This window comes from Petaurus breviceps, unplaced genomic scaffold (assembly GCF_028583685.1).
Source record: "Petaurus breviceps papuanus isolate PSGF00001 unplaced genomic scaffold, PetGlider_PUasm1.0 90775, whole genome shotgun sequence".
Lineage (NCBI taxonomy): Eukaryota > Metazoa > Chordata > Mammalia > Diprotodontia > Petauridae > Petaurus > Petaurus breviceps.
The window spans coordinates 1,893,195-1,918,125 of NW_027187342.1; the positions used below are offsets into that span (position 1 = coordinate 1,893,195).

At 38.3% G+C, this 24,931-nt stretch overlaps 1 protein-coding gene across 1 annotated transcript; it reads right to left on the reverse strand.

Annotated features, from left to right (window-relative positions):
* Positions 1-2,482: 2,482 nt before the first annotated feature.
* Positions 2,483-23,768, reverse strand: TMEM230 (transmembrane protein 230). Its single transcript, XM_069068882.1, has 4 exons — positions 23,560-23,768; positions 15,027-15,154; positions 11,295-11,417; positions 2,483-8,503 (listed from the first exon to the last, which is right to left on the reverse strand). Exons 2-4 carry the CDS (start codon positions 15,123-15,125, stop codon positions 8,363-8,365), a joined length of 363 nt encoding a protein of 120 aa, XP_068924983.1. The 5' UTR covers positions 15,126-15,154; positions 23,560-23,768; the 3' UTR covers positions 2,483-8,362.
* Between the last annotated feature and the right edge of the window lie 1,163 nt (positions 23,769-24,931).

Genomic DNA, 24,931 nt, shown 5'->3' on the forward strand with positions numbered 1-24,931 from the left:
TTGTAAAGGCATAATCACAGAGTTTGGAAATTCATTGGATATGAGAGATCAGGGAGGGAGAAAAGTCAGAAGTATCAAGGTTTTTCAGCCTAGGAGACTGAATAAACTTTGATTCACCAAAAAAATAGTGGAGTCAGAAGGAACAGGTTTGAGATGGTACACTCAATTTTGAACACATTTGAGGTGCTAATAGGGCATCCAGGTGAGTATATCCATTATACAATTGGAAATGCAAGTCTAGAGGTCAGGCGAGTAGTTGGGCTGGAGAGTCATCTGCACAGGATGGGAATGAATCTTGACTGCCAAGGGAGATACTGAAGAGAAAAAAAGGTTTGAGAACAGAATCCTACAGGAATGCCCAATTTAGGGGGCTGGAAAGAATGTCAGTCAATTAGCTAGTCAGTCAATAAGCATTTATTAAATGCCTACTATTTTCCAGGCACTACATTAAATGCTAGGGATTACAAAGTAAGGCAAAAAAGAGTCCCTGCTCTCAAGGAGCTCACAATCTAATGGAAGAAATAACAAAGTATATACAAACCATATGAGAATAGAAATTAATCAACAGAAGGAAGGCACTAGAATTAAGAGGATTGGGAAAGGCCTTCTATAGGTGATATTTTAGCTAGGACTTGATGTAAGTCAAGCAAGTCAGGAGGCAGAGATGAGGAGAGAATGTCAGACATGTGGGATAGCCAGTGAAAATGCCCAGTTAGGCAATGGTTAGGAGGTTAGAAAAGCTGGAAGAAAAAAGGTGATCATGTGGTATTTTGGAAGCCAATGAGTTTCAAAAAGAGAGACTATCCAGGAGGAGGTGGTAAAAAGTGTTAAATGCCGCAGAGATGTTGATTAGAACTGAGAAAAGAAGTGATTAGCAAATCATTGGTGACCATTGGGAAGGTAGTTTCAGTAGGGAAATAAGACAGTCAGATCACTACGGGTGGATGAGAGTGGACAATGAATGAGAAAGTAGAGGCACTAGGTGGAAACTACTTTTTAAAAGTTTGCCAGTAGAGGGGACTGAGAAAGATAGTAGTTTGATAGAGTAAAAGAAACAAGGGAAAGAATTTATAGGATTAGAAAGACCTGAATATGTTTGAAAATGAATAGAAAGGAAGACAAGGAAAGATTATATGATTGCTAGAGCAAGGTTATAGAGGAGGTATGAGAGGAACAAGGGCAGAGGTAAAGGGGCATTACTTTGATCAAGGAATAGTGATATATTTTCAGAAACCACAGGAAAAAACTAAAGAAAAAGTGATGATGCTGAATTTTGAGGGGCGGAGAATGAGGAGTTGAGGTTTCCATTAAATATCCTTGATATTATCAGTGACTTAGGAGACTTAGCCAAGAAATACTTAAGCTTTTACTATGTACCAGGCATTATGCTAAGCACTCACAATACAAAGGCAAGAAGCAGTTCCTGCCCTCAAAGCATACATGCTAGTGAAGAAGAAAACCTGTAAACAACTATGTACATACAGAGTAGATGAAGTTAATCTCAAAGTGGAAGGCACCAGCAGTTAGGAAGATCTGGGAAATTCTCCTTCAGAAGGTGAGATCTGAACTGTTCTGAAGGAAGCTAGGAAAACTTAAGAGGCAGAGGTGAGGGAGCAAAGGATTCCAGGCATGAAAGACAGCTAATGCAGAGGAATGGAGATGAGACAGGATATCTGGTGCAAAAAATAGCAAGTAAGCCAGTATGGTTGGATCCCTGTGGAGAGGAGCCAGTTCTAAGACTGGAAAGGCAGGAAGTGTGCAAATGTCCTTCCAAAGGTATGAAGTGTCCATTTGGACTTTAAATGACAAGCAGTGTTTATATTTGAGCCATTGGAACTCAATTAGGAGCAGTAAGACCTATGCTTTAGAAAAATCACCTTAGCAGGTAAATAGAAGATAGGTTGGAGGGGGAACTTGAGGTAGGGAGACAAGTTGGAAGGTTATTACTGGAAAGAAGTGGTGAGGACCTGAAGTCTGGAACTGTATGAGTGGAGAGAATGTGACTCATAAGAGAGATATTATAAAGGTTCAGTTGTCTTCGATAAGAGTGGGACATAGTGAAATGCTAGAATGCTTGAAGGAAGAAAAAAGATTTAAAATTTTTATTGTGGGAAATGATAGGGAGCTACTGAGATTCAAAAAAAATCCTCCAGGTATCTATCCCACTTCTAGTTCAATCTCTTCTCACCAAACCATATTGTCTGTCAATAAATGAAACCATTTGGATCATATTTTGGAAAAAGAAGTCTAAAAAGACTCTAAATGTACACTATCATCTATTCAGTTTTCAAGCAGACGTACAAAAAAGAGAAGTGAGGGTAGATCAATGAGAAAGGTCTTATGAGAAGAGTGTTGTAAAGAACAGAACCAAGTAAATATTAAATATAATGAAAATGGCTTTTCAAGCTATGGCAGGGACAAGTAGAAGATCAGGGGAAAGGACCCTTGTTTTCACTCAAATGAGAAGATAGTAACAAGTAACACTGAGAAGGCAGAAATACTCAACTTTTATTTTGTCCTTGTTTTCTTTTCCAGGAGCAAGCTCTTCAGACTGGGAAGGATAAAACAAAAACAGTTAACAGGGAATCAAAATATAAGTGAGAATATGGCGAGAGCATTCAGATCCCTTTATTAAATTCAATAATATTAAAAGCTAGCATTTATATAGGAGTGCTTTAAGGTTTGCAAAGTGCTTTACTCATTTGATCCTCACAACAACCCTGTGAGGTAGGTGTTATCCCCATTTTACAGATGTAGAAACTGAGACTGAGAGATCTAAATGAATTGCCAAAGGCCACATAAGTAAGTATCTGGGGCTGCTTTTGAACTGTTTCTTCCTAACTCCAGGTCTAACATCCTAACCACTATGACACTTAGCTAAATGAACTTGCAAATGTGACTGCTAAACTGTTATCAATGATATTTAAACTAGAGTTAAACGGGATATTATTTTTGGGACCAAATACCAGCAAATACCCTGATTTTCAGAAAACTTGGACACCGAACACTATTGTGTGGTGATATTAAAGTTGATTCTTTGCAAAACTATGTGACAAGATTATAAAAGAAATCACTCTTGATAAATTAAAAAGGGAAGAGGCAATCACATATCAACCATATGTCTATTATCCTCATTTTTTTTTGACAGGGTAGTCAGACTAATAGATCCTGGGAATGCCATAGATATAGTGCATCTAAACTCCTCCAACCAGGCATTTGATAAAGTCTTACCTGATGTTCTTCAGGACAAAAATGAAGGGGCAGGGATTGATCCTGTGGGTTTAGAACAGGTTGCCCAACTAAATCCAGAGTGGTGATGTCAAATCGGATGAAATCCCTAATGGAGCATCATAGGTCTGTCCTTGGACACTATCCAAAAATTTTTTTCTATCAATTACTTGGACAAAAGGATAGAAATGTTATATTTATCACATTTACAGAAAGGAAACCAGAAAGCATGACTAATATACTAGACAACTGAATGAGCATCCAAAAAGGTTGTTGATAGGTTAGAACTAAGGATAAAAGTTAAAAAAAAAATTGAAATTAGAGACAAATATAAAGTACTTGAGTTGAAAAAATGAACAGTACAAGTACAGAATGAATGACCCGTGGCTAGGACAGTTGATATGAAAAAGAACTAGGATTTTAATTGACTGTAAGTTCGACGATGAGTCAGTGATGTGATGGAGTGGCCAAAAGTACTATTTGATCTTAGCCTATGTTAATAGCATTATCACTTTGAAAGCAAGAGAAGCATAAAGTCCATTGTATTTATTCTAGTTAGAACTCATCTAGATTATTGCATCAGATTCTGGGCACCATATTTTAGAAGAGACATTGACAAATTGGCATGTCTATACCGGATGAATTGAAGGAGCTACCACAAGATGTCCTCAAACTTACAGTGAAGGAATCTGATACTATATTATATGAGGAATGATTGAAGGAACTAATGATGTTCAGCTTACTTAGTTGAAGTTAAATACTGAACATCAGTAATAAGGTGGAAGAAATACTGGGACTCAGAGGGCAGAACAACTCTCCTGAAAGTTACAGGGAGTCATATTTCAGCTCAAAATAATGAAAATCTTCCTAATAAAATAGAATAGGTTATGCTGTAGGAGAGGGAGTAAGCAGTAGTTCAAAACATTGTCTTCAAGTAAAGACTAGATAAAATATGTTGTAGGAGATGCATGCTTCTGCTAAGAGTTAGAAGAAATGACCTCTGAGGTCCCTTCCAACCCCTGATTTTGTGATTCTAAATGAAATCATACTAGAACACCCAAAGATTGCATGGATCAGTGTAAACCTGGAAAGAAGTCTCTAATGGTTGGTGGTAAGAGATTTGTATTTAATTCTATCTCATTCAACATTTTGTTCAATGATTTGAATGACTAATAGCACTGAGGGGGAAAAGCTAGATAACCAGATAACACACCCAGAATATAATAAATTTCCCAGAACCTCCCAGAGACTCTGACAGGCTAGAATCATGAATCTAAATTACCAAGATGAAATTTAATAATGATATCAAAGGGAAATACCAATAGGATGGGTGAGATCTATCTTATTAGTCATTCATAGAAAAAAATTGGATTTTTTCCCATAGATTTAGAACTGCATAAGACCTTAGAAGCATTCAAGTCCACTATCTTTATTTTATAGATAAGAAAACTGAGGCACACAGAGGTCAAATGATTTGCCCACAATCCCATAGCTAATAAGTATCTGAGGTGGGATGTCAATTCAGTTTCTCCTGATTCCAAATCTACTTTCTTATGCACTATGCCATATTGATTTTAGTTGACTTTAAGCTTAGAATGATATAATGGTGGGACAACACTTGAGAAGAAAAGGCTGTACAACCTTAGGCTCTATTAATAGAAATATAGTATTAAGAATAAGGAAACAGTACAACTGTACTTCTGTACTTGTTAGAAATCTGGAGTACCATGTTTCAGCATAAGCATCACACTTTAAGAGGAATACTGACAAACTGGAGTACATTCGGAGAACAAGAATGCAAAGGCCAAGAAATCATCAAAGAAATATTTAGCTTGGAAGAATGACTTGTAGAGTACAACATTAAAGCTTGTTTAAACTATCTCAAGGATATCCGAATGTAAAAGAAGCATTATACTTATTCTGTGTAGCTTCAGAGGGGGAAAACTGGGCAGAACTGGCAGAAGTTACATACAGAGCAGTAGATTTTGGCTCAATATAAGAATGTCCTAAGACTGTTTTGCTGCCCAAACATGAAGTTCCTCAAGCCCATAACTTTTTAGTCATCAATTACTCTCTTTCCCTCTGTCTATATGGCCAGGTTATATATACCATGTCCTACCTATTCTTCTTTTGCAACATTCCTCTGATTCTTCTCCCCTTTTCACCCTAATTTAGTCATTTCTGAAAACTAGATTACTGAAAGGCTACCCTAAACTAAGAAATGAAAATTCTCAGTACCACAGGCCAGTTCCATTTTGCCCAGTTTTTATTAGTCCCTCTTCTTGTGCTTTTATCTGAAAAGCATTTATTGGTCACCAAGTCTACTGCACTAGGGCTACAAAAGATATGAAGAGTAAGGCTTAGTTTCTCTCCATTAATTCTTGACTCAAATTATCACCTTAATCAACTGGCCTTTCCTATCTGTCTCATTAGTTAACTTCTAATTTTCTAATACATCCATAGTGGATAGCATAAATTACCCATCTCAGTCAAATAAACCTGTTTATGATTGTCACTTAATCTCTCTAGGCCTTGGTTTACTAATCTGTAAAACGATGAGGTTGAACTAGACCAGGGATTAATCTTATTTATGTCTTAGATTCCTTTGGCAGTCTGGTGAAACCTATGGACCCCTTCTCAGAATAATGTCAAATACATTATATACACAGGATTGCAAAGGAAAACAATTACATTAAAACAGTTATCAAAATATTTAAAAAATTCATAGACCGCAGATTAAGAATCCCTGCAAACGATAGTTTCTGAAGTCTTTCTGTATCGTTCTCTGAACCCTTTTATCATAATTTACCTATTTTTGTCTTTCTTTGCAATAAGTGTTCCTTGCTCCTGTAGAGGACTTTATAAAGATTCTTACATAGTTGAACTCATCTAATCCTCACAAAAATCTTATGAAGAATTCAGGGTATCCCCATCTCACAGATGAAGAAACTGAGGTTCAAAGAGGTTAAGTGACTTGTCTGAGGTCCTAATCCATTACACTAATCATTATTAAAATAACATATCTGTGTATGTGTATGTGTATATACACACACATATTATATATATATATATATATATATATATATATATACATATCCACACACACACATACATAGAGAAAGAGAGTAAGAGAGGTTTCAAGGTTTACAAATTATTTTCCTCACAACAACCCTGTGAGGTAGGCAGTGCAACTATTATTACCCCAATTTTGTAGATGAAGAAACAGAGGAGCGAATAAATGATGCAGCTCCTAAGTGGCGGCGTGAAGGCTCAAGCCTAAGTATAGCGACTCCCCATCAGCTGCTCTTTACACTCCACCACCTTCTCATTCATGCCACTCCTTTCTGCCAAACCTTGTCCCTCTTCTCCGCATAGCCTTCATATAACACAATCTGGTTTATGCCTCTTTTATCACTTCAACAACGTTCCCTGAGCAGATGTCTTACTTTTATAAAATCAAAAGGGCCACATTTCTACGTGTAAGAAAATACATTTTAATATATTTCTGTGGTTTCGCTTGTCTGCTCATGTTTTTCATTTGTTTCTTCCATTAATAGGTAAGCTCCCTGAGGACAGAAATGGTGCCACCTGCTTTTGCTATAAGTTGGAACAGTACCTAAAGGAGTGCTTTTCACTTAGACTCAATGAAATTTTACTCACTAGGTCTTAGATGCTTAATGGTTAGATGTAAAAATATAATTCATTGTGGGTATGACTAAGAGTATGGTTATATAGCAGGATCTTAGTTTGATAAATGACTTGGTATAACCAAAAGGAAAGAGGATATATTCTATATGTGATTCATAGACTTAAATCCAACATGATAATCAGTCAAGTCTATTACAATGTCCAATATAAGGCACAACTTTTACAAATATTAAATCTAGAGCTCTGATTTTGACATTTTAATTTCTCATAAATGTACTCACTCCCTGCAACAATGAAATAATCAACCTACATTAGCCAAGTTTAGACTTCAAGTGACTGAATCTGTATCTCTTCACAGTAAGAAAACAACAATAAAAAGTACTAATAAAGCAATTAAAAAAAACAACTAAATTATGACTACCCAAACCTTATTTTTCATAGGAAATAAGCAATCCTGACAACTGGTAGAAAAAACCCAAGAAACCAGCCTTTAGAAGAATAAGAACATGGGACATCTTGATCTTCAGAGGACAAAATGTGCCGTGGTATAGACATCAAACATATGAAACAGGTAAGACCTGGCAAAAATATCAGTAATATGAAAAACTGCAAAAATCTGTTCTGAAATGTTCAAAATTCCTAATTTTTGTGTCACTTCAAAAAGCAAGTTAGAATCATTATGGATTCTCTCTAATTTGATTATGCTTAGTTTTACCAAGAGATGCTCTACTGGAGGACAGTAGAAAAAATACGTTGATGGGATAAATGAGTCATTTGGGGCTTGTCAAATAATTATTTCACAAAATAAAATTAGACAAACTGCATTTTCTATTTGAAACAAACCATGTTGTTAACACCAGACTACTTCCAAAATAAAAGCTAAAAGGTAAAAATGTTCAACTTAAAGTTGGGAGATTCGGTCTCTTTTCAACCAAACCATTATTTGGCTACTTCCTCAACAAATTCGTATTACTGTTTAAGTTTGTGTGTGTGTATATACATATGTATATATTCACATATTCATACACACACACATATATTCATTCAGATAGAGAGATCTATTTACTTCTCTATAACTTTGTAGATGGTGTCTGAAAGCAGCTACAGTAGGAAAATTCATCACCATAAAGCCAACACAGGGATGAACCTCAGACTAAAAAGAACGTGTCTTACAAAAAAATTTTTCGAGTGATTCTATTATTTCCACAACTGCTTTGGAATATATGTGTATGTATATGGTAAAGCTGCCTCTTCAAAAACCTTAACTCAGAACAGGAGGTAAAGAAAAAGATGTCTTATCTCTCTAATTGCAAGTTCAGTTAACATCTCTGGCATGACCCCAGAAAGCCTAGCAATGACCTTGTTAAAATAACTACAAAACTAGAGAATTCTCTGACCCACTGGCATTTAAATTTCCATGGGTTCAGCTATTCGGTGCTAAGCTTATTTCCAACAGCAACTGTTTTCTTCTGGACCAAAGTAGATTCTAGTCATCAAAATCCGGAATGTCATCATAAGAGTAGCCCCTGTAGCCTTTGGAAGCATAGTAGGCAATGCGCAAATGGTAGAATCCTGGCAGGAAAACCAGAATCCCAATTATCAGGACAGGAATGGCTCGGTCTGCCCCCTGGTGGTGGAAAAAGGAAAACACGTTAGTATCACACCAATGCCACCAAAATAACAGCAGTGAGATAAAAGAATATTAAAAAAAATATTTTTGAACATCTTTTAGATACACAGAGGGTATTAAAGGAAAATAATTATTTTTCTTTATAAGGTTATCTTCAAATTTAGGTGTTGTGATTTAGGACTGAAACAGGAAGTGATCACTTCCAGGGAAGGCCATTTGTCACAATAGTTTTAAATAACTAAGAGGCAAGAGTTCATCTTTATAATATTTGATAGTTTACTGAAGGCTGTCTTCATAATAACCCCTATAGGCAATAAAAATATAACTATCTCTATTTGAAAGATAAGGAAGCTATGTTCAGAGGGCCACTGACAGGACTCAAACCTAGGTTTTCTTAAGGCCAGCAACAAAAAGTACTTCAAGGATTTGTCTTTTTCAGTGAAAAGTTCTTCTTCCAATGATATTGACTGTGGTTTCTCTATAATTCTGTAGATGGGTTTTTGGAAGCTGCTGTAGCACGAAAATTCATCACCATGCCACCAAACTGGAACCTCAGACTAAAAAGGACATGTCTTACAAAAAATATTTCTGGAGTGATTTTACTACTATTTCCACAACTACTTCTGAACAATTCCAAATATCAACTATGGCTTAACAAAAAATCTTGTCCTTTCTACTTTCACAACATCCCTCACATACATGTCCTTCTCTTCACTCATTCAGCTACAACTGCACTTAAGGCTTTTATCATCTCTCTCCTGTAAGAGTTCTGACTGTTCTCCCTCCTGCCTCAAATCTCTCCCCATTCCAATCCAGCCTCCACTCTGCTGCCAGCGTAACTTTCCTAAAGTGGAGATCTGACTATATCAACCCCCTGCTCATTGAGCAGTCAGTAGGGGTTTTCTATTACCTCCAGAATCCGATATGACCTCTGGAATTTAAAGCCCCTCATAATCTGAACATTTACCACCTCTTTACACTCTTTGATCTAGCCACAATTTCCTCCTTCCTATTCTTCACACAGGATATGCCCTCTCCCATATCTCCATGCCTTTGACCTTGCCTGGCCCTGTCCATCACCTACTCCCTCCACTCCTTGCAGAGTGCTCTGTTCCCCCTCTTTTGCCTTTTAGTTTCCCTGGTCTCCCCTTCAAGACAGGTCAAACCTCACCTTTGGCAGGAGGCTTTCCTATTATTATTTTTATTATCATATCATTATATATTATTATTTTTATCTACTCTGCATATAGCTTGTATGTTCATAGTTGTTTGCAGGTTTTTCCTGCACTAGGATGTATGCTTCTTGTGGGCAGGGTCTGTTTCTGCCCTTCTCTGTATCCTCAGCACTTAGCACACTGCACTTAATAAATGCTTGTTGCCTGACTTAGCTGAGTGACTTATAGAAATAGCCTAAAAGGAAGTATAAACTATTGCTGCTCCAAATATTACTTTATAAAGCCCCAGTTGCCTAAATTTGAATTTTTCCTTAAAAATAAAAATAATTCTTTTCCCTTATGTGTCCACTGTGAATCTAAAGGATGTTCTAAAAGATAAAGACAGTCACTTCCAGTCTCCTCTGGTTTTCTATTTCTGAGACACTACAGAAATCCAGTCAGTGGCCTTTTACATGTCTAGACCTCAAATTTTTACAATGTAGTGATTCATTGCTTCTCCTTCAGTCTATACCCACAAAACTGAGGTCCATGGCTCAGGATGTGTACCGAAATAAAATGGGAGTCAGAAGCCAATTCTGCCACTGACCAACTGTCTGACTTTAGGTGAGCTGATAAGCTTTTCTCTGAACTTCAGTTTTGCCACATGTAAAACAAGAAAAATAATACCTACCACCTAACTCATAGGAACTGTGTGGGAAGTTTTGTGAGTTCAATGGAAGAAAATTAAATTTTCTCTCTTTGCTTCTGGACAAAACATTTGAGTTGATTTGAGTACGCTTTACTTGCCAAAAAAAAGATTTTAAAAGCTTTTATACATTTTCAATTTTATTGATGTTTTGTTTTTACATTACAAATATTTACATATTATTCCTGTTTCATGAGAAGCTTTTGGTAACAAAATGAAACAGTTAAGTAAAACTATTTACACAGTGATCCTGCCTAAAAATTTATGTTACATTTCATAGCTATAGCATTCTCTCATTTTACTATTTTAAAAAACTTAACAGAAATCTATTTTTGCCTCCTACCTACAACCTCACTGGGGAGGTGGGAAAAAAAGAAAAAAAAAACAAACTTATTTTAACAAACAAGCAGAACAAATTCCCCCAATAACTATACACAAACATATATGTTTCATTATGCTCCATAAATCCATCACCTGCCATGGAAAGCATGTTTCATTACTGGTCTTCTGGAATCATGAATGGTCATCACTGCATTGATTCTAGTTCTTACAGATTTCAAAGTTGTTTTTTTACTATTACATAAATGGTTCCCCTAGTTCTACTCATTTCATTCTTCAATAGTTTATAATTTTAATGATTATTCTATCATTTTTATAATACTGATGTCCTAGTACAAAATTCTGTTTCTGCTCACTTCACTGGCATCAGATCACATAAGTCTTTTCATGTCTTTTTGAAATAATCTATTTTTCCTTATTTCTTATAGCATAATAGTACTCCATAACAGTCATATACTACAACTTATTTAGCCACTCCTCAATGGTTGAATATTCAATAATAAAGCTTTTTAAAATTCCTAGATAATTTAATAGTTTCAGAGCACTTCCTAAATACAGTGAAGGATCAGCTACAGATCAAACAACTTACCCCTTTGCTGATATATCCAGCTAACAGCAGAGCACCTATGACAATGAGAAAGGTGCCAATCATAAATAGCACTATGGCAAGTGCTATAGCTTTGTAAGGGATTTTGGGAGGGCTCTTCTTAAACTAAAAGGTAGAGGGGAAAAAAAAGACATTACAGAAGCATTAGGACTTGAGATAGAAAAAACACAGAACAAAAATAATACCTTCACCTCATTCTCGCATTGACCCTGGTCACTCCTTTACAACATACTTGTCCCCTCTCTTCAATTAAACTTTAAGGGAGAGAAAAAAGGGAAAGTGCTTTAAGAAAAGAAAAAGGGGAAGGATTTCAAGAAAATAACCCTTTATTCTTGAGGCAATGGGGAAAACTTCTTAGAGCCTCAACTATTATACCAAATATTTAAAAGGAGTTCTGGTAAATACTTCTTTCTAGTTCTTTATTTCTTTCAGACTCCCAGAGTTCATCTAGTCCAACCTCTACCTTAAACTTCCATTAGATATAAATTTGTTTTTACAATGCATTGAGATACTATACCAAACACTAGGAATGCAAAACCAGACAAGCCATACCCTGCTCTCAACAAGCTATAAGAGTGGGTAGAGAGATTATGTCCACAACTATTATATGTGTGAGACAATGAGGATTACAAAAAGGTGAAGAAAAGTGCTATGAGGATTTGAAGGGGAGATTCTTTTTGGCCAGCAGAGGTCAGGAAAGGCTTCATGGAAGAGGTAGCATCCGAGTTATTCCTTGAAGAAAGGGCTCTTAACTGATAGAAATAAGGATGGGGAATAAATGGAAGGAAGAATACTCTATTCTAGGCATGTGTTAGAGTATATTGTGAGCAAAGGCACCAAGACAGAAAAAAAATGATCAAAAAAGACAGAAAGTAGGTCAGTTTGCCTGGGACACAGTATGTGAAGGGGAGCAATCTAAGAGAAAGGTAAGCTGAAACTAGATTGTAGGGGACGAAGGGCTGAATGCCAGGGTCTAGACTTTCTACTTGATTCTATAAGGGATAAGAAGCTATTGAAGGTTTTTAAGCAGAGGTAATGATGTGAATAAACACCGTAGGCAAAGATTGGGGAAAGAAAAACCAGTTGGGAAGCTATTACATAATCTAAGTGAAAAGGGTCTGAGCTATAGTAGTTGCAAAGGAAGTGAAAAGGAGGGAACTAAAGTGAGAGATATTTCAGGATCAACAGGATATAGGAACTGAATGGAAGTGTTTGATCAATCAATTGATAATTATTTATTAAATGCCTACCATAGGGGCGGCTAGGTGGCGCAGCAGTAAGAGCACCGGCCCGGAGTCAGGAGGACCCAGGATCGGTTCCAGCCTCAGATACTTAACACCCACACACAAAAAAACTGGCTGTGTAACCTTGGGCAAGTTACTTAAGCCCAATTGCTTTAAAACAAACAAATAAATAAATAAATGCCTACTATACACCAGACACTATACTAAGTGCTAGGGATATAAAGACAAAATGAAACATTCCCTGGCCTCAAGGAGTTTACATTTCATCAGGGGAAACAATATGTGTATGTATATATATAAAAGTATAATAAGATACATACAAAATATGAGGTAAATTTTTGTGGAATGCACTACCAAGCTGATAAGATTAGAGAAAGGCCTCGGGTAGGAGATGACACCAAAGCTTTAAGTCTGAACATCTAGAAAGATAACAGTATCAGGAGAAACAGGACACCTGCTATAAGAAGACCAACAAATAGTCATCCACCTTTTTCTTGAGGTCTTCTAGTGATATGAAACTCACTAACTCTCTAAGTAATCCCTTCCATTTTTGAAGTTATAAATTATAAGGTAAATTTTCTTCATATCAAGCCAAAATTGGTCATCCTGTAACTTCCATCCATTGGTTCTAGTTGAAATAAAAAGTCTTAATCTATTCCACACTACCTCTCTTTGAATATCTGATAACAGCTACCAGACTCCCCTAAAGTCTCTGTCCTTCTGGGCCAAACATCACCACTTCCTTCAGCCAATCCTAATATAGCTTGACTTCAACTTCTTTCACTATCTTGGTTACTCTCCTCTAGACACAGTCCAATTCTGTCAATGTCTTTACTAAAATATGGTATACAGAACTGAGTATAAGACTCCAGAAGTGGTTTGACCAGGCTTGTATTGGTATTATTCCTCAGAAAGTTAATACCATGAAAATCTAATTTCTTCCAAAAGAAAAAAACCCTCTATGATAAAATAAGGAAGATCTCATAAATCATTACATATATTGTCGGAGACCTTCCATACTCTGCAAAATTTGCTTTCTTAGCAACTGCCAGTTGACATTTACTCATCACTTACTGGGTAAAGCACATAGTACTATGCATTATAGAAAGACAGGTACATGCATACAAAAAAGTCAATTTCAGACATCTGAAGTTAGCTAACACTCCTCTATGTTTTAGAAATGGACTGTTAACATCTACCTAACATTTTCACTGTAACACAAGGCAAATGACCTCAAAATGACCTAAATTTGTGATAAGACTTTGAGATGGCTCCAAGTTTTGGGTCAATGTTTTTGAATAAACTTTTCTGGAAGTCTCCTAGGTCCTTTCCTATTTTTATTTCAAATGCCAAAGCTGTAAGAATAACCCAAACTTATATAGATTTGAGGTACTATATATCTTTAAAGAACCAGTCCCCATCAATTCACTTTAGAACTTTTTATATTAAGGGGGAAGACAAAAGAAGCAGTAATATTATTTCTAATAATTATAACCAGTGTGGGACACAAATTTAGTAACTTGTTTTCTGTGTCCTCCTTACTATTTCCCAAGAAAAAGAAAACTATTTAAAAAATATACCAGAGAAGAAAGGTGAATGCTAATTGATGACATCAAGAATGAAAATAGTTGCTCCTGCTATTTCTTTCTATTTAAAGCTGGCTTCTCCCTCTTTACAAAATAGAACTGATTTGGTTTTAATTGAAATTCACATACATAGCTAACAAAGTGCTCTTAAAAGAATTACAGCTTGGGTAGCTAGGTGGCACAGTGAATAGAGCACTGGACCTGGGAGTCAGGAGGACCTGAGTTCAAATTCAACCTCAGACATGACACACTTACTAGCTGTGTGAACTTGGGCAAGTCACTTAACCCCAACTGCCTTGCCTTACCCCCTCAAAAAAAAAAATTACAGCCTCAGTAAAATTCAACGTAATTTCCCTGCTGAATATTAAAACTTCCAATTTGTATAACTACGCTGTCTGACTGTGCTGAATATTCTAGACATATCTCTAGGAAACCACAGGAGAGAAATTGACAAGACCTACAATGTGCTGGTTTGACCTAGTCCCCCTTAGTCTATCTACACTTTAAAGGTTTTAAGTATAAATCCTAAGATCTAAGATCCTATAGAATAACAGATTTAGAGCTGGAAGGGACCTTACTTTAAAGGCTATTTATTAAGTCCAAACCTCTCATTTTATAGATGTGGAGCTAAGATCTTAGAGAAGTTAAATGACCAGCCCAGGATCACAAAGTTACTAAGTGTCTGAGGCTGGATTTCAACCTAGGATTACTAGACTCCAAATTCAGTGCCCCATGTACTGCAGTCCGTTGCTTTCCTACATGACTAAATTCTCTAAACACAGTCTTTAAAGGACTGTTGCAGAGTCTAATTCCAGAAGATTTTTCAATTATCTCAACAGAAATACAGCCAACTAACATCAAGTACCTTTCACCTATTTACTCACCTGAAGGTCAATGTAGCCATCATCTGTGCTAGAAAGCTTGGAGTATTTTACTTTACTACTGGGAATCCCAGTAGTTACATTGTTACGGGATGGCATCATAACAAAGAGACTGTTTCCTCAGCTAGATTCTGAAAATAAGAGAAAATCCTTGTTGACTGCAAAGACAAAGCAATAAATCATACATAGAATTTTAGAGTTGGTAGATAACCATTTTTACCCAAAACATGAATTCCCTCTACAATATCCCCAACAAGTTATTTTTTGGGGGGGGGAGGAGGTTGGTGGCGAATTTTAAAATTTATTTTAAATATAAAACAAGAAAAGAAAAAAATAAACATTGCTATGTACACAGCAGGACATAGGAGAGGATTCAATATAAAACAATAAATTTTCATTTCAAGAAAACATAAATACTACACATTATTTTCAAAGCTGCCCAGCTGTTCCTTGCTTCCTTGTAGGCCTTCTTTTGTTCTCTGTTGTGCACTTTTTATTTTCTTTTTCCCCTCTCTCATCCAAAGGAAAGCTACAAGTAAGCTACATCTGGATCTAAATCTAGGTCTCTGAGCTTAATATACATACATACATATGTACAGATATCTATAAACATACACATATACACTTATACTACATTTATATATGTACTATGCCTTATTTCTACTTGTCATCTTTTTCTCTGAAGAAATTGACAAGACCTACATTGTGCTGGTTTGACCCAGTCCCCCTTAGTTTACATCTTTTTTCAGAAGTCCAAGTCTTTCCATGTTTTTCTACATCAACCAGTTCATTAGTTCATATACCATAGCAATATTCTAACCCAATCACATCCTATCTGAGAGACTGGCTGTGAAAATTTTTCTTAAACTTTCTACATTACTTCTATTCTTGGCTACATGAAGTTCCTTACCCTTTTTTGTTCTTCCAAATGAACTGTTACTTAATAGTATCTCTGTTTGTTTTGGTCTCAGGTATTTTATACTGTCTAGTTATTTTAAATGGTCTGAAACAATATAGAATAATATTGCTGACAGTGTGGTTTCCCTGTTTTTCTCTTTTGATTAAAGCTATTTGTTTTAAACTGAGATCATGATTACTACCCCTGATTTTTTTTTTTACAGAATAAATTCTACTCCTGCCCTTTATTTTATCTTTGTGTATATCTCTCATTTTCATAGTTTCCTGAAAGCAAAATATTGTTGAATTCAAATTTTTAATCTCCTATCCATTCCCATTTTATGGGTAAATTCATCTCATTCACATTCTAAGTGATATTTACTTACATATTTTCTTCCTTCCTATTTTTCCTCACTATCCTTCTCACCCTATTTACCCCATCCCTCCTCACTTTTCTTTACTTCTACCCTGCTACCTTGCCCTCCTATTCCTTTACCTACCCATTCCTCTAAAAGTCCTACCCTTATCCTCTCCTCTAATTCTATCTTTTTACCCTCTTATTTCTTTCTGAATTTAGAAGGCTTTTACACCCTCCAAGATATATATGTTGTTCCCTCTTTAACCCATTTTGAGTAAGATATCAACACTACCCACCTTCACCCCATTAGCTCTGTCTGAATCAATATTTCCTGTTATACCTCATTTGTGTGAGATAATTACTCCTTTTTATCTCTCCCTATATGGTTTTATTTTTCTAGAATCACCTCATCACATTCAGCTCTGCCCAAGTCTTTTTCTCAAACTACCCAAATAATAATGACAGACATAAAAGTACTGATAATATTTTCACATATAAGAAGTAAACAATCTGACCTTATTGAGGCTCTTCTAATTGGTCTTTAATGTTTACCTCATATTTCTCCTGGATGTTATGTTTAATTCTCCCTTGAGTTCTGCTGTTTTTGTCACAGATACTTGAATGTTCATTTTTTTTCCATTTAGGATCATACTTAACTTTGCTGGGTAAGTTACCCTTGGTCATATCCCTAGCTCTTCTGCTCCACAAAATACAGTATTCCAAGACCTACAGTTCAACATGGTAGCTTCTTGATCTTGGGCAACCCTTACTGTAGCACCACAATATTTAAACTGCTTTTTCTTGTTGCTTCCAATATTTTCTCATTAACCTAGAAACTTTGAGACTTAGCTATAATATTCCTGTAAGTTTTCCTCCTGGTGGTGATCAGTGGGTTTTCTTTTTCTATTTCTGTTTTGCTTTCTTGTTCTAGAACTTCAGGGCAATCTCCCTTGATAATTTCTTGCAATACAGTATCAAGTCTTTTTTTTTTTTGAGGGAGAAAGGCAAGACAGTTGGAGTTAAGTAACTTGCCCAAGGTTACACAGCTAGTAAGAGTGTCAAGTATCTGAGGCCAGATTGAACTCAGGAGTCCTCCTGACTCCAGGGCCAGTGCTCTTATTCACTGTGCCACCTAGCTGCCCCAAGAGTCTTTTTTGGGGGGCGGCTAGGTGGCGCAGTAAGTAAGAGCACCGGCCCCAGAGTTGGGAGGACCCGGGATCGGTTCCGGCCTCAGATACTTAACACCTAAACAAAATAACTGGCTGTGCAACCTTGGGCAAATTACTTAACCCCAAATGCTTTAAAAAAAAAAAAAGCCTTTTTAAAAAAATAATAATTTTCAGGGAGTCCAACTATTTTTATATTATTTTTCCTTGATCTGTTCTCCAGATCAGATGTTTTTCTGATGAAATGTTTCACATTCTCTTCTATGTTTTCATTCTTTTGTTATTTCTTGGTATCTTAGAATCTCATTAACTTCCCCTTCTAGTTTTCAAGGAATTATTTTCTTCCTTAAATTTTTTACTATTTCCAGTTAGTTGACTTTAATTTTCTTGATTTTCTGAGACTGCTCTTTTGTTTCTTTCCTTATTTTTCCTCAATTATTCTTATTTGATTTTTAAATTCCTTTTTAAGTTCTTCCAAGAACTCTTTTTGTGCTTGGGACCATTTGACATTTCTCATGGAAAAATTAGTGGCTTTTTTAGTTCCATTATCTTTCTCTAAATATGAACCCAGATCTTCTCTATCCCCATAGTAGCTATCTAAAGATGGGTTCTCTTTCCTTTGCTTACTCATATTTATTTACTTATTTTTGTTTTATTTTGTTTATAATTAAGTTCTAGTCCTAAGGTATGGGGAATGATGCTCCAAGCCCCAGGTCCTTCTTACTGTTATTTATTGAGGTCTGTTTCTGGAGCCCAACTTTGCATTCTCCTCTCCATTCCTAAACCACAGCTACAGCCCTCAGGCACACTGTCCCACAAATGACCTTGCTCCCCACAATCCCTCAAGTAGCTGCAAACTACAGCTGTACTCTCTGCCCTAGAACTGAAACCAGGGACTCTGTTCTCCTGCAAATAGCCACACGAAGCAGGGTCCCTGACCCTTTGCTACTTCTTTCCCCAGATGTATGCTAGCTCCTTCTCACCCTCAAAGCTGGGTCAGCAGGGACCTGGTCAGCAAAAGGGATTTGGCATCCCCTTCCCGTCTCCATAGTGGAAGGTCCTTCAATTTTCTCCTATTCAGCCATCCAACCTCCATGGTCCTAATTTTTTTTGATAGCTGTTAGGAAGTTTTCCTTTACGCCAAATTCCTATAATTTCAATCCACTGGTATATGTTCTGCCCTCTAAAGCTGAGCAGAATAAATCTCACCCTTTTCCCCATTTTGAAGCGCAGTTATTTGAAGACAGTTAACACATTCCCTTTAAATCTTGGCCAAATGGATATCATGAGAGACTTTGTCAAAAGCTCTGTTGTTATCCAGAAAGGTTAAGTTACATTAGTTGGAGGAAATGTATTAAGGGAATAGACTGCTACCTTCTCTACACACTAAAAAAAGCCAAAACAGATTTACATGACAATACCTAAGCAATCAATATGGAGACATAAGACATATCACATTCCTGGAATCACAGAGTGTTAGGACTGAAACAGTCAAACCCATCTAGGGTGTCCCCTTCATCACACAGACAAGAAGACAGAAAGAGCTCTGGCTTTAGATGCCAGACTGACTTGAAACCCCAACTAACTCTGTCATTTTCTACCTATGTAACTCTGTGTAAATTTTCCTCCACCTCTCTGGGTCTCCATTTCAACAGTAATAAAATGGCAGACGGGACTAACCAGGGTGGGGAACCTGTGGCCTCGAAGCCACATATGGCTTTTAGGTCCACAGGTGTGGCCTTTCAAATGTGTCCCAAGTTTTTCAGAACAAATCCTTTTATTAAGGGGATTTGTTCTGTGAAGTTTGGATTCACTCAAAGGACCACACCTGAGGACCTAGAGGGCCACCTGTGGCCTAGGTCACAGGTTCCCTATTCCTGGACTAAACCATTTCTAAGGTACCTTACAGCTCTAAATCTCATGGCTCTGTAAAGTCATTTTGCCAAAGCAGCCTTCCAGGCTGAGAGAGAACCTAGGACCAGAACTCTGGCTTCAGGTTGTCAGGGTTTTCTACCATAATACTCTGCCAGATCTTTTTTTTAACACAGGCACACACAATTCAGATACTTGGAAAAATATCATTTCTGTTTATAGATAAAGAAAATGAGGCATAAGCATAAAAAATACAAAGTTTTCCAAGGTTTTCACCAGAGTTGTATGCCTGACACTTACCAGAATTCCTGTGCTCAGAGGCTAGCTCACTGCACTCTCACCTCCCTTGTTTTAAAGCAAAAATGAGACTAATGGTCTTAAAGTGATTTTTTTTTAACTTTCCATACTCTAGGAAACAAAACTGAGGTAAGGTCAGTAGAGAACATAGGTATGTTCACAATTATTCCTGTTATTATATATTAAACTGAATATATAATCCTAGGAAACAGAAAGGTCTTTTATATCAGTAATTCTACAATTTTTTATATCTCTGACACATAACCTCTGAGTTAGGCACTCCTAACAGATGCTTGTGCTAGTCACAATGCATTTTGGGGACTACAGATTGTGAAGCAATGATAAGGGAAAGTTATATTGGCAAAAGATACCCCTCCTCAATTCTGGTGTATACCCCTCAAAGACTACTGGAACAACAGGAACAAATTAAAGCTTCACTAAAGACATTCTGTAAGTAGAGTTTCCTTTAGGAAACAGAATTCCAAATGGTATAACTCTAAAATACTTCACCTGAACCTCAAATGAAACTAGGGATTCTCAGAGGCAAAGGTGAGAAGGGAGTGGCATTCCTGGCACTAGAGTAACTACACCTTCTTCACAGGGTTGTTATGGTAATGTATGCATGCACATAAAGAACTCTGTAAAACTTAAGGCACTCTACTGCTCCTATTAATTATCTTCGTAACATTTTAACTCTCCAGTGATATAACGGACACTACAATTTCACAATCAAAACTGCAGGTGATCCAAGCGATAATATAAAGACTTATGCTGAGAAGAAAGTAATGATCAGCTACATGAAAGTAGCACAGATGACATTATCAAGGATACACACACATATACATACGTATATACACATATATTTGTATCTACACATACATACATACATATGAGAAATCATAAAAGGAGGCGGGATAGTTATAAGTAGCAATTCAATTCAATAAACATACATTAAGTACTTACTATGTGCCAGGCACTGTGCTCAGCACAGGGGACACAAGTAAGATAAAGACAGTCTCTGCCCTTAAGAGGATTAAGGGGATGTTTTATTTTGTTTCCTCTTTCCCACTGATCATTCCATCAGTTATAATCCTTCTTTACAACCTGCATAATGATTAATGTGAAGATATTTGTAGATCCTACAAAAAAAAGTATATGCTGCCATGATGGGTGGGACGGAGGAGGAGAACATTTGAAACTGTAGGGACTGTGGAACTGAATGTTGTAAATTAAAAGTAAATAAACAAACCAATTTAATTTAAAAAAAAAAAAAGATTAAGGGGCAGATAGGTGGCCCTGGAGTCAGGAGGACCAGAGTTCAAATCTGAGCCTCAGACACTTAACACTTACTAGCTGTGTAACCTTGGGCAAGTCACTTAGCCCCAAGTGTCCCACCTTCCCCCTCCAAAAAGAAAAAAAAAAGATTACAATCTAGTAAAGAAAAAATACAAAAGGAAGCTAGAAGGAAGGTGAAGGTGAATATCAAGTGGTATAGTGTTCCATGAAGTTCAAACCAAGCAAAACTGCAGATAGAAAATGGAGAGTGAGCTGCAAAGTCTAAATCCTGCTCTCCATAAAGGAAAAGCTTTAGTGTTGAATGTTCCACCTTCCAGTCCTCCAATCAGAGGGGAGAGGAGGCTGAGGGAGTTAGGAAGGTACTGAGTATCCAATGCTGAGTTAGCAGCATAGTGATGGATATTTCTAGTGATCAGCTTATCCTGGGAGGGGTCTCTTTTCCTGAGAACAGAAGCCAAGATAGAGCCTTGGGGTACACTTACAGTCAGTAGGCATAACATGGATGAAGAACCAGTAAAGGAGATTAGGAATGCACAGACAGGTAGGAGAACCAAGAAAGAGAGCAGCGTCATGAAAACCCAGAGAGAAGAGAATCATCAACAGTAGTAAATGCAGCAGATGGAGAGGAAAATGAAGATGAAAAAAATCAGATCTGGTAATAAAGAGATCAGTGGCAACCATGGAGAGAGCAGCTTCACTTGAATGAGGTCAAAAACCATCCTAGAGAAGGTTTCAAACACAGTGAGAGGAGAGAAAATATAGGCAGCTTTTTCAAAAAGTTGAGGGGAAGGAGGAGCAATAAAGGATAGTACCTAGTAGGAATAGTAATAGATAGTAGGACAGAGTGGATGGGGGAGAGCTAGGACTATTTATTACACAAGAGTCAGAAGAAATGTGACACTGAAGATGAGAAAGAAAAGATGATATTGAGAATAATCTGATAGAGAAAATGGGAGAGGATAGGATCAAGGATGCTAGGTGGCTCAGTAGAGTGCCAAGCCTAGAATCAGAAGACTCATCTTCCTGAGCTCAAATCCAGCCTCAGATACTTACTAGCTGTGGGACCCATGGGCAAGTCATTTAATCCTCTCTGGCTCAGTTCCTCCTCTAAAAAATGAACTGGAGAAGGAAATGGCAAAACCACTCCAGTATTTCTGTCAAGAAAACACTAAAATGGTTTCACAGAGTCAGAAAAGATTGAACAACAACAAAGGATCAAGAATACATTTGCTTTTGTTTTGCTTTTTAAATGTCATCTCTTCTTCATACTGGAGGCAAAGGGGATAGTGGGAGATCATATCAAGGTGATATGATTTAAGGACAAAAGAGGGAGCTCTCAATTCTTCAGTGAGTTAGGAAAATTCCTCAGCTGAGTAAGTGAAGGAAGCTTAAGGCCTAAAGAAGTTTTAGAACAGTGCTATTTATAATGAGTTAAAAAAATCAATTAGGAATAAGGATCAGTTTACATCATTGATCCATCCATTTTAAACATAATTTTGGAAACGCTTTTGCCCCTTTTTTTCTAGTAAGGAGAAAAAAAATTTTAAAAACCTATTTGGGGGGATAAAAACAAGGTTCTAGAAAATGATGATTCTGAGCATAGTGGAATGGAGGGTACTGGGTTTACCTGCCTCTGCTAGTCCATGCCCTTGGACAAATCATTTTATCTCTGTGCCTCATTTTCTTCATCTGTAAAATGACAAGAAGGGCCTGGATGATGGCTAGGTCTCTTCCAGTTCTAAGGTCTACATTATAAAGAGGTGAGTGTTGCCACACCAAGCACAGCTCTCTGACATATAAATGTGCAATATTACATTACCTTACAATGGACCTTGAATCAGAGCACATCACGATGTCACTTGTCTCACTCTTACACACAACTATCTTACCCAAATGACAGCCGCCCTCATCCTAAGACACAATTACAGACACAGAATTTGGAGTCGAAAGATCAGAGCTAAAATCCTATTGGGGGCTATGGAAGGATGGCGTCAGAGACTGAAGACTGAGTTCAAGTCCCTGAACTGCCGGTGACAGTGGTGGGACAACTTTGGTCAGGTTAGCCTCAGTTTGCTTATCTGTAAAATCAGGGATGGGCTGTTTGCCCTCCCGGGGGTCTTCCCTCTTTAAGGGCGTGGGGCTTATTCGTGGTGGGTGCTCCCCCTGCGGACGTCAGTCGGATGCCCTTCTAGGACCCGGGACGTGGAGGCTGGGGGCGTCGAGGACGAAGCCAACGGTCCAGGAGGACCCCCTGGGGCGTAGCCAGAGAGGGCCTGCCGCTTCCCCGGCCAGGCCTCCCGGGACGAGGAACCGGGAACGTCGGAGGAGATGGGAAGCGTAGCGCCCCCGGGGGCGTCCTTGCCCTCGAGGTCCCGCTCGCAGCTCGCCCACCGTAGCCGCTTTAGCCTCCTCCTACGGTCCCCGTCCAGCCCGGGCGCCGGCCTCCCTCCACCCGGGGCGGGTCCCGCCGCCACTGCCAGCCCCCGTCGCCGCTTCCCTCCCGGCACTCCCGGGCTTTCCCGCCCCAGCTTCAGTCCGGGGCCCCGCCTCTTGCACGTCCCCACCCCAGCCTGGGAGTCCTCTGGTGGAGCCAAGGACCCCGTAAGGTACGAATCCTTACAGCGCGAGGTGTGCCCGGCCCAGGCCCTACCTCCGGCTCACGCCCATCTCTCTTTCCTCAGGCCCGGCAGAACACGTCCGGAGCTGCCGGCAAACGCTACGCCCCTCGGACAACAAACGAACGACCGCCGGCCGGCAGAAATCAGACTGCTTTCCTTAGAGCCTGACTTCCTCTCCGCCGGCTCGCTGGGGCTTCTGGGCCTTCGCCTCCATATAAAGCGTCTCTTGATTGGTCAGCAGGAGGGAAGAGGCGCTTCTGATTGGCCCTAGGTTTGTTTATTTCTGTGAAGGCTAGCGCGATGCGCCGCAACAAGATTAGGAACGGGGTTGGGGGAGGGGGAGGGGAAGGAGAAGGAGGGGGAGGAGAGGGAGGAGGGGGAGGAGGGGACGATTGAGAGGAGGAGAGGAGGGATCTGGATCTTGGAATGTAAAAGCAGGCCGGGATTTAGGAGGGAACTTAGAACAGACGGGTCTGATGTGGAAGGGATATCAAAACATGGAACGTCAGAGCTGGGAGGGAACAAAACACAAAATATCAAAGCTGGAAAGGAACTATAGAACATGGAACATCAGATCTGGAAGTAATCTTAAACCGTGGAATATCAGATCTGGAAAAGGCCTTAGAACATAGAATATCAGAGCTGGAAGGGAACTTAGAACATAGAACATGGAATGTCAGACCTGGAAGTGCTTTTAAAAATGGTATGTCAGCAGAGAGGGACCTTAAAATATAATGGGGGGGGGGGGCGCAACTAGGTGACACAGGGAATAGAGCACCAGCCCTGGAATCAGGAAGACCTGAGCTCAAATGTGACATCAGACACTTAACACTTACTAGCTGTGTGACCTTGGGCAAGTCACTTAACCCCAATTGCCCTGCCTCTTCCCCCCTGTAATATAATGCCAAAAGAAGGCAACTTCCCAGGTTCAAAATACCAGCATAGGTGCTCTCTATTTTATTTAGTGACAAACCAAGAACAGAGAAGATTAAAACATGACATCATTCAAAATACAGCATTTACTAAGTGTGATTAAACAATCTCCAAGTACTACCCCACCCCAGGATCTTCCAATCATTCAATCAATTACAAAGTCTCTGTTCTAAATACTTCTCCACCCCTAGGCTATACCTTCATTTGGTCCACCACAAAACCCCTCTTCTCAAATGGAGATTAGTTTCCAAACATAGGTAAAGTACCTTCACTTGTCAATCACAGAGCACAATAAGGTCAAAAGTTCCCCACCCCCTGGATCACAATTGAATCTACCCCAGAGTTACATCAAGTTTAAACACAGCACTTAATACCCAAATGGAGGTCTTTTCTTCATCTTGACACGAGGCAAGTTCTCAGCAATCTTAGTTCCTGGGGAGACAAGGCTTAGCAAGGCCATAAGATACATTG

Bases quoted from the DNA above. Each gene is read 5' to 3' on its own strand.
- TMEM230 (XM_069068882.1), bottom strand. From the start codon at position 15,125: ATGATGCCATCCCGTAACAATGTAACTACTGGGATTCCCAGTAGTAAA. The intron at 11,418-15,026 runs GTGAGTAAATAG...TCTACCTTTTAG, and splicing joins ATGGCTACATTGACCTTCAG to TTTAAGAAGAGCCCTCCCAA. The intron at 8,504-11,294 runs GTAAGTTGTTTG...TTCCACCACCAG, and splicing joins CTGGATATATCAGCAAAGGG to GGGGCAGACCGAGCCATTCC.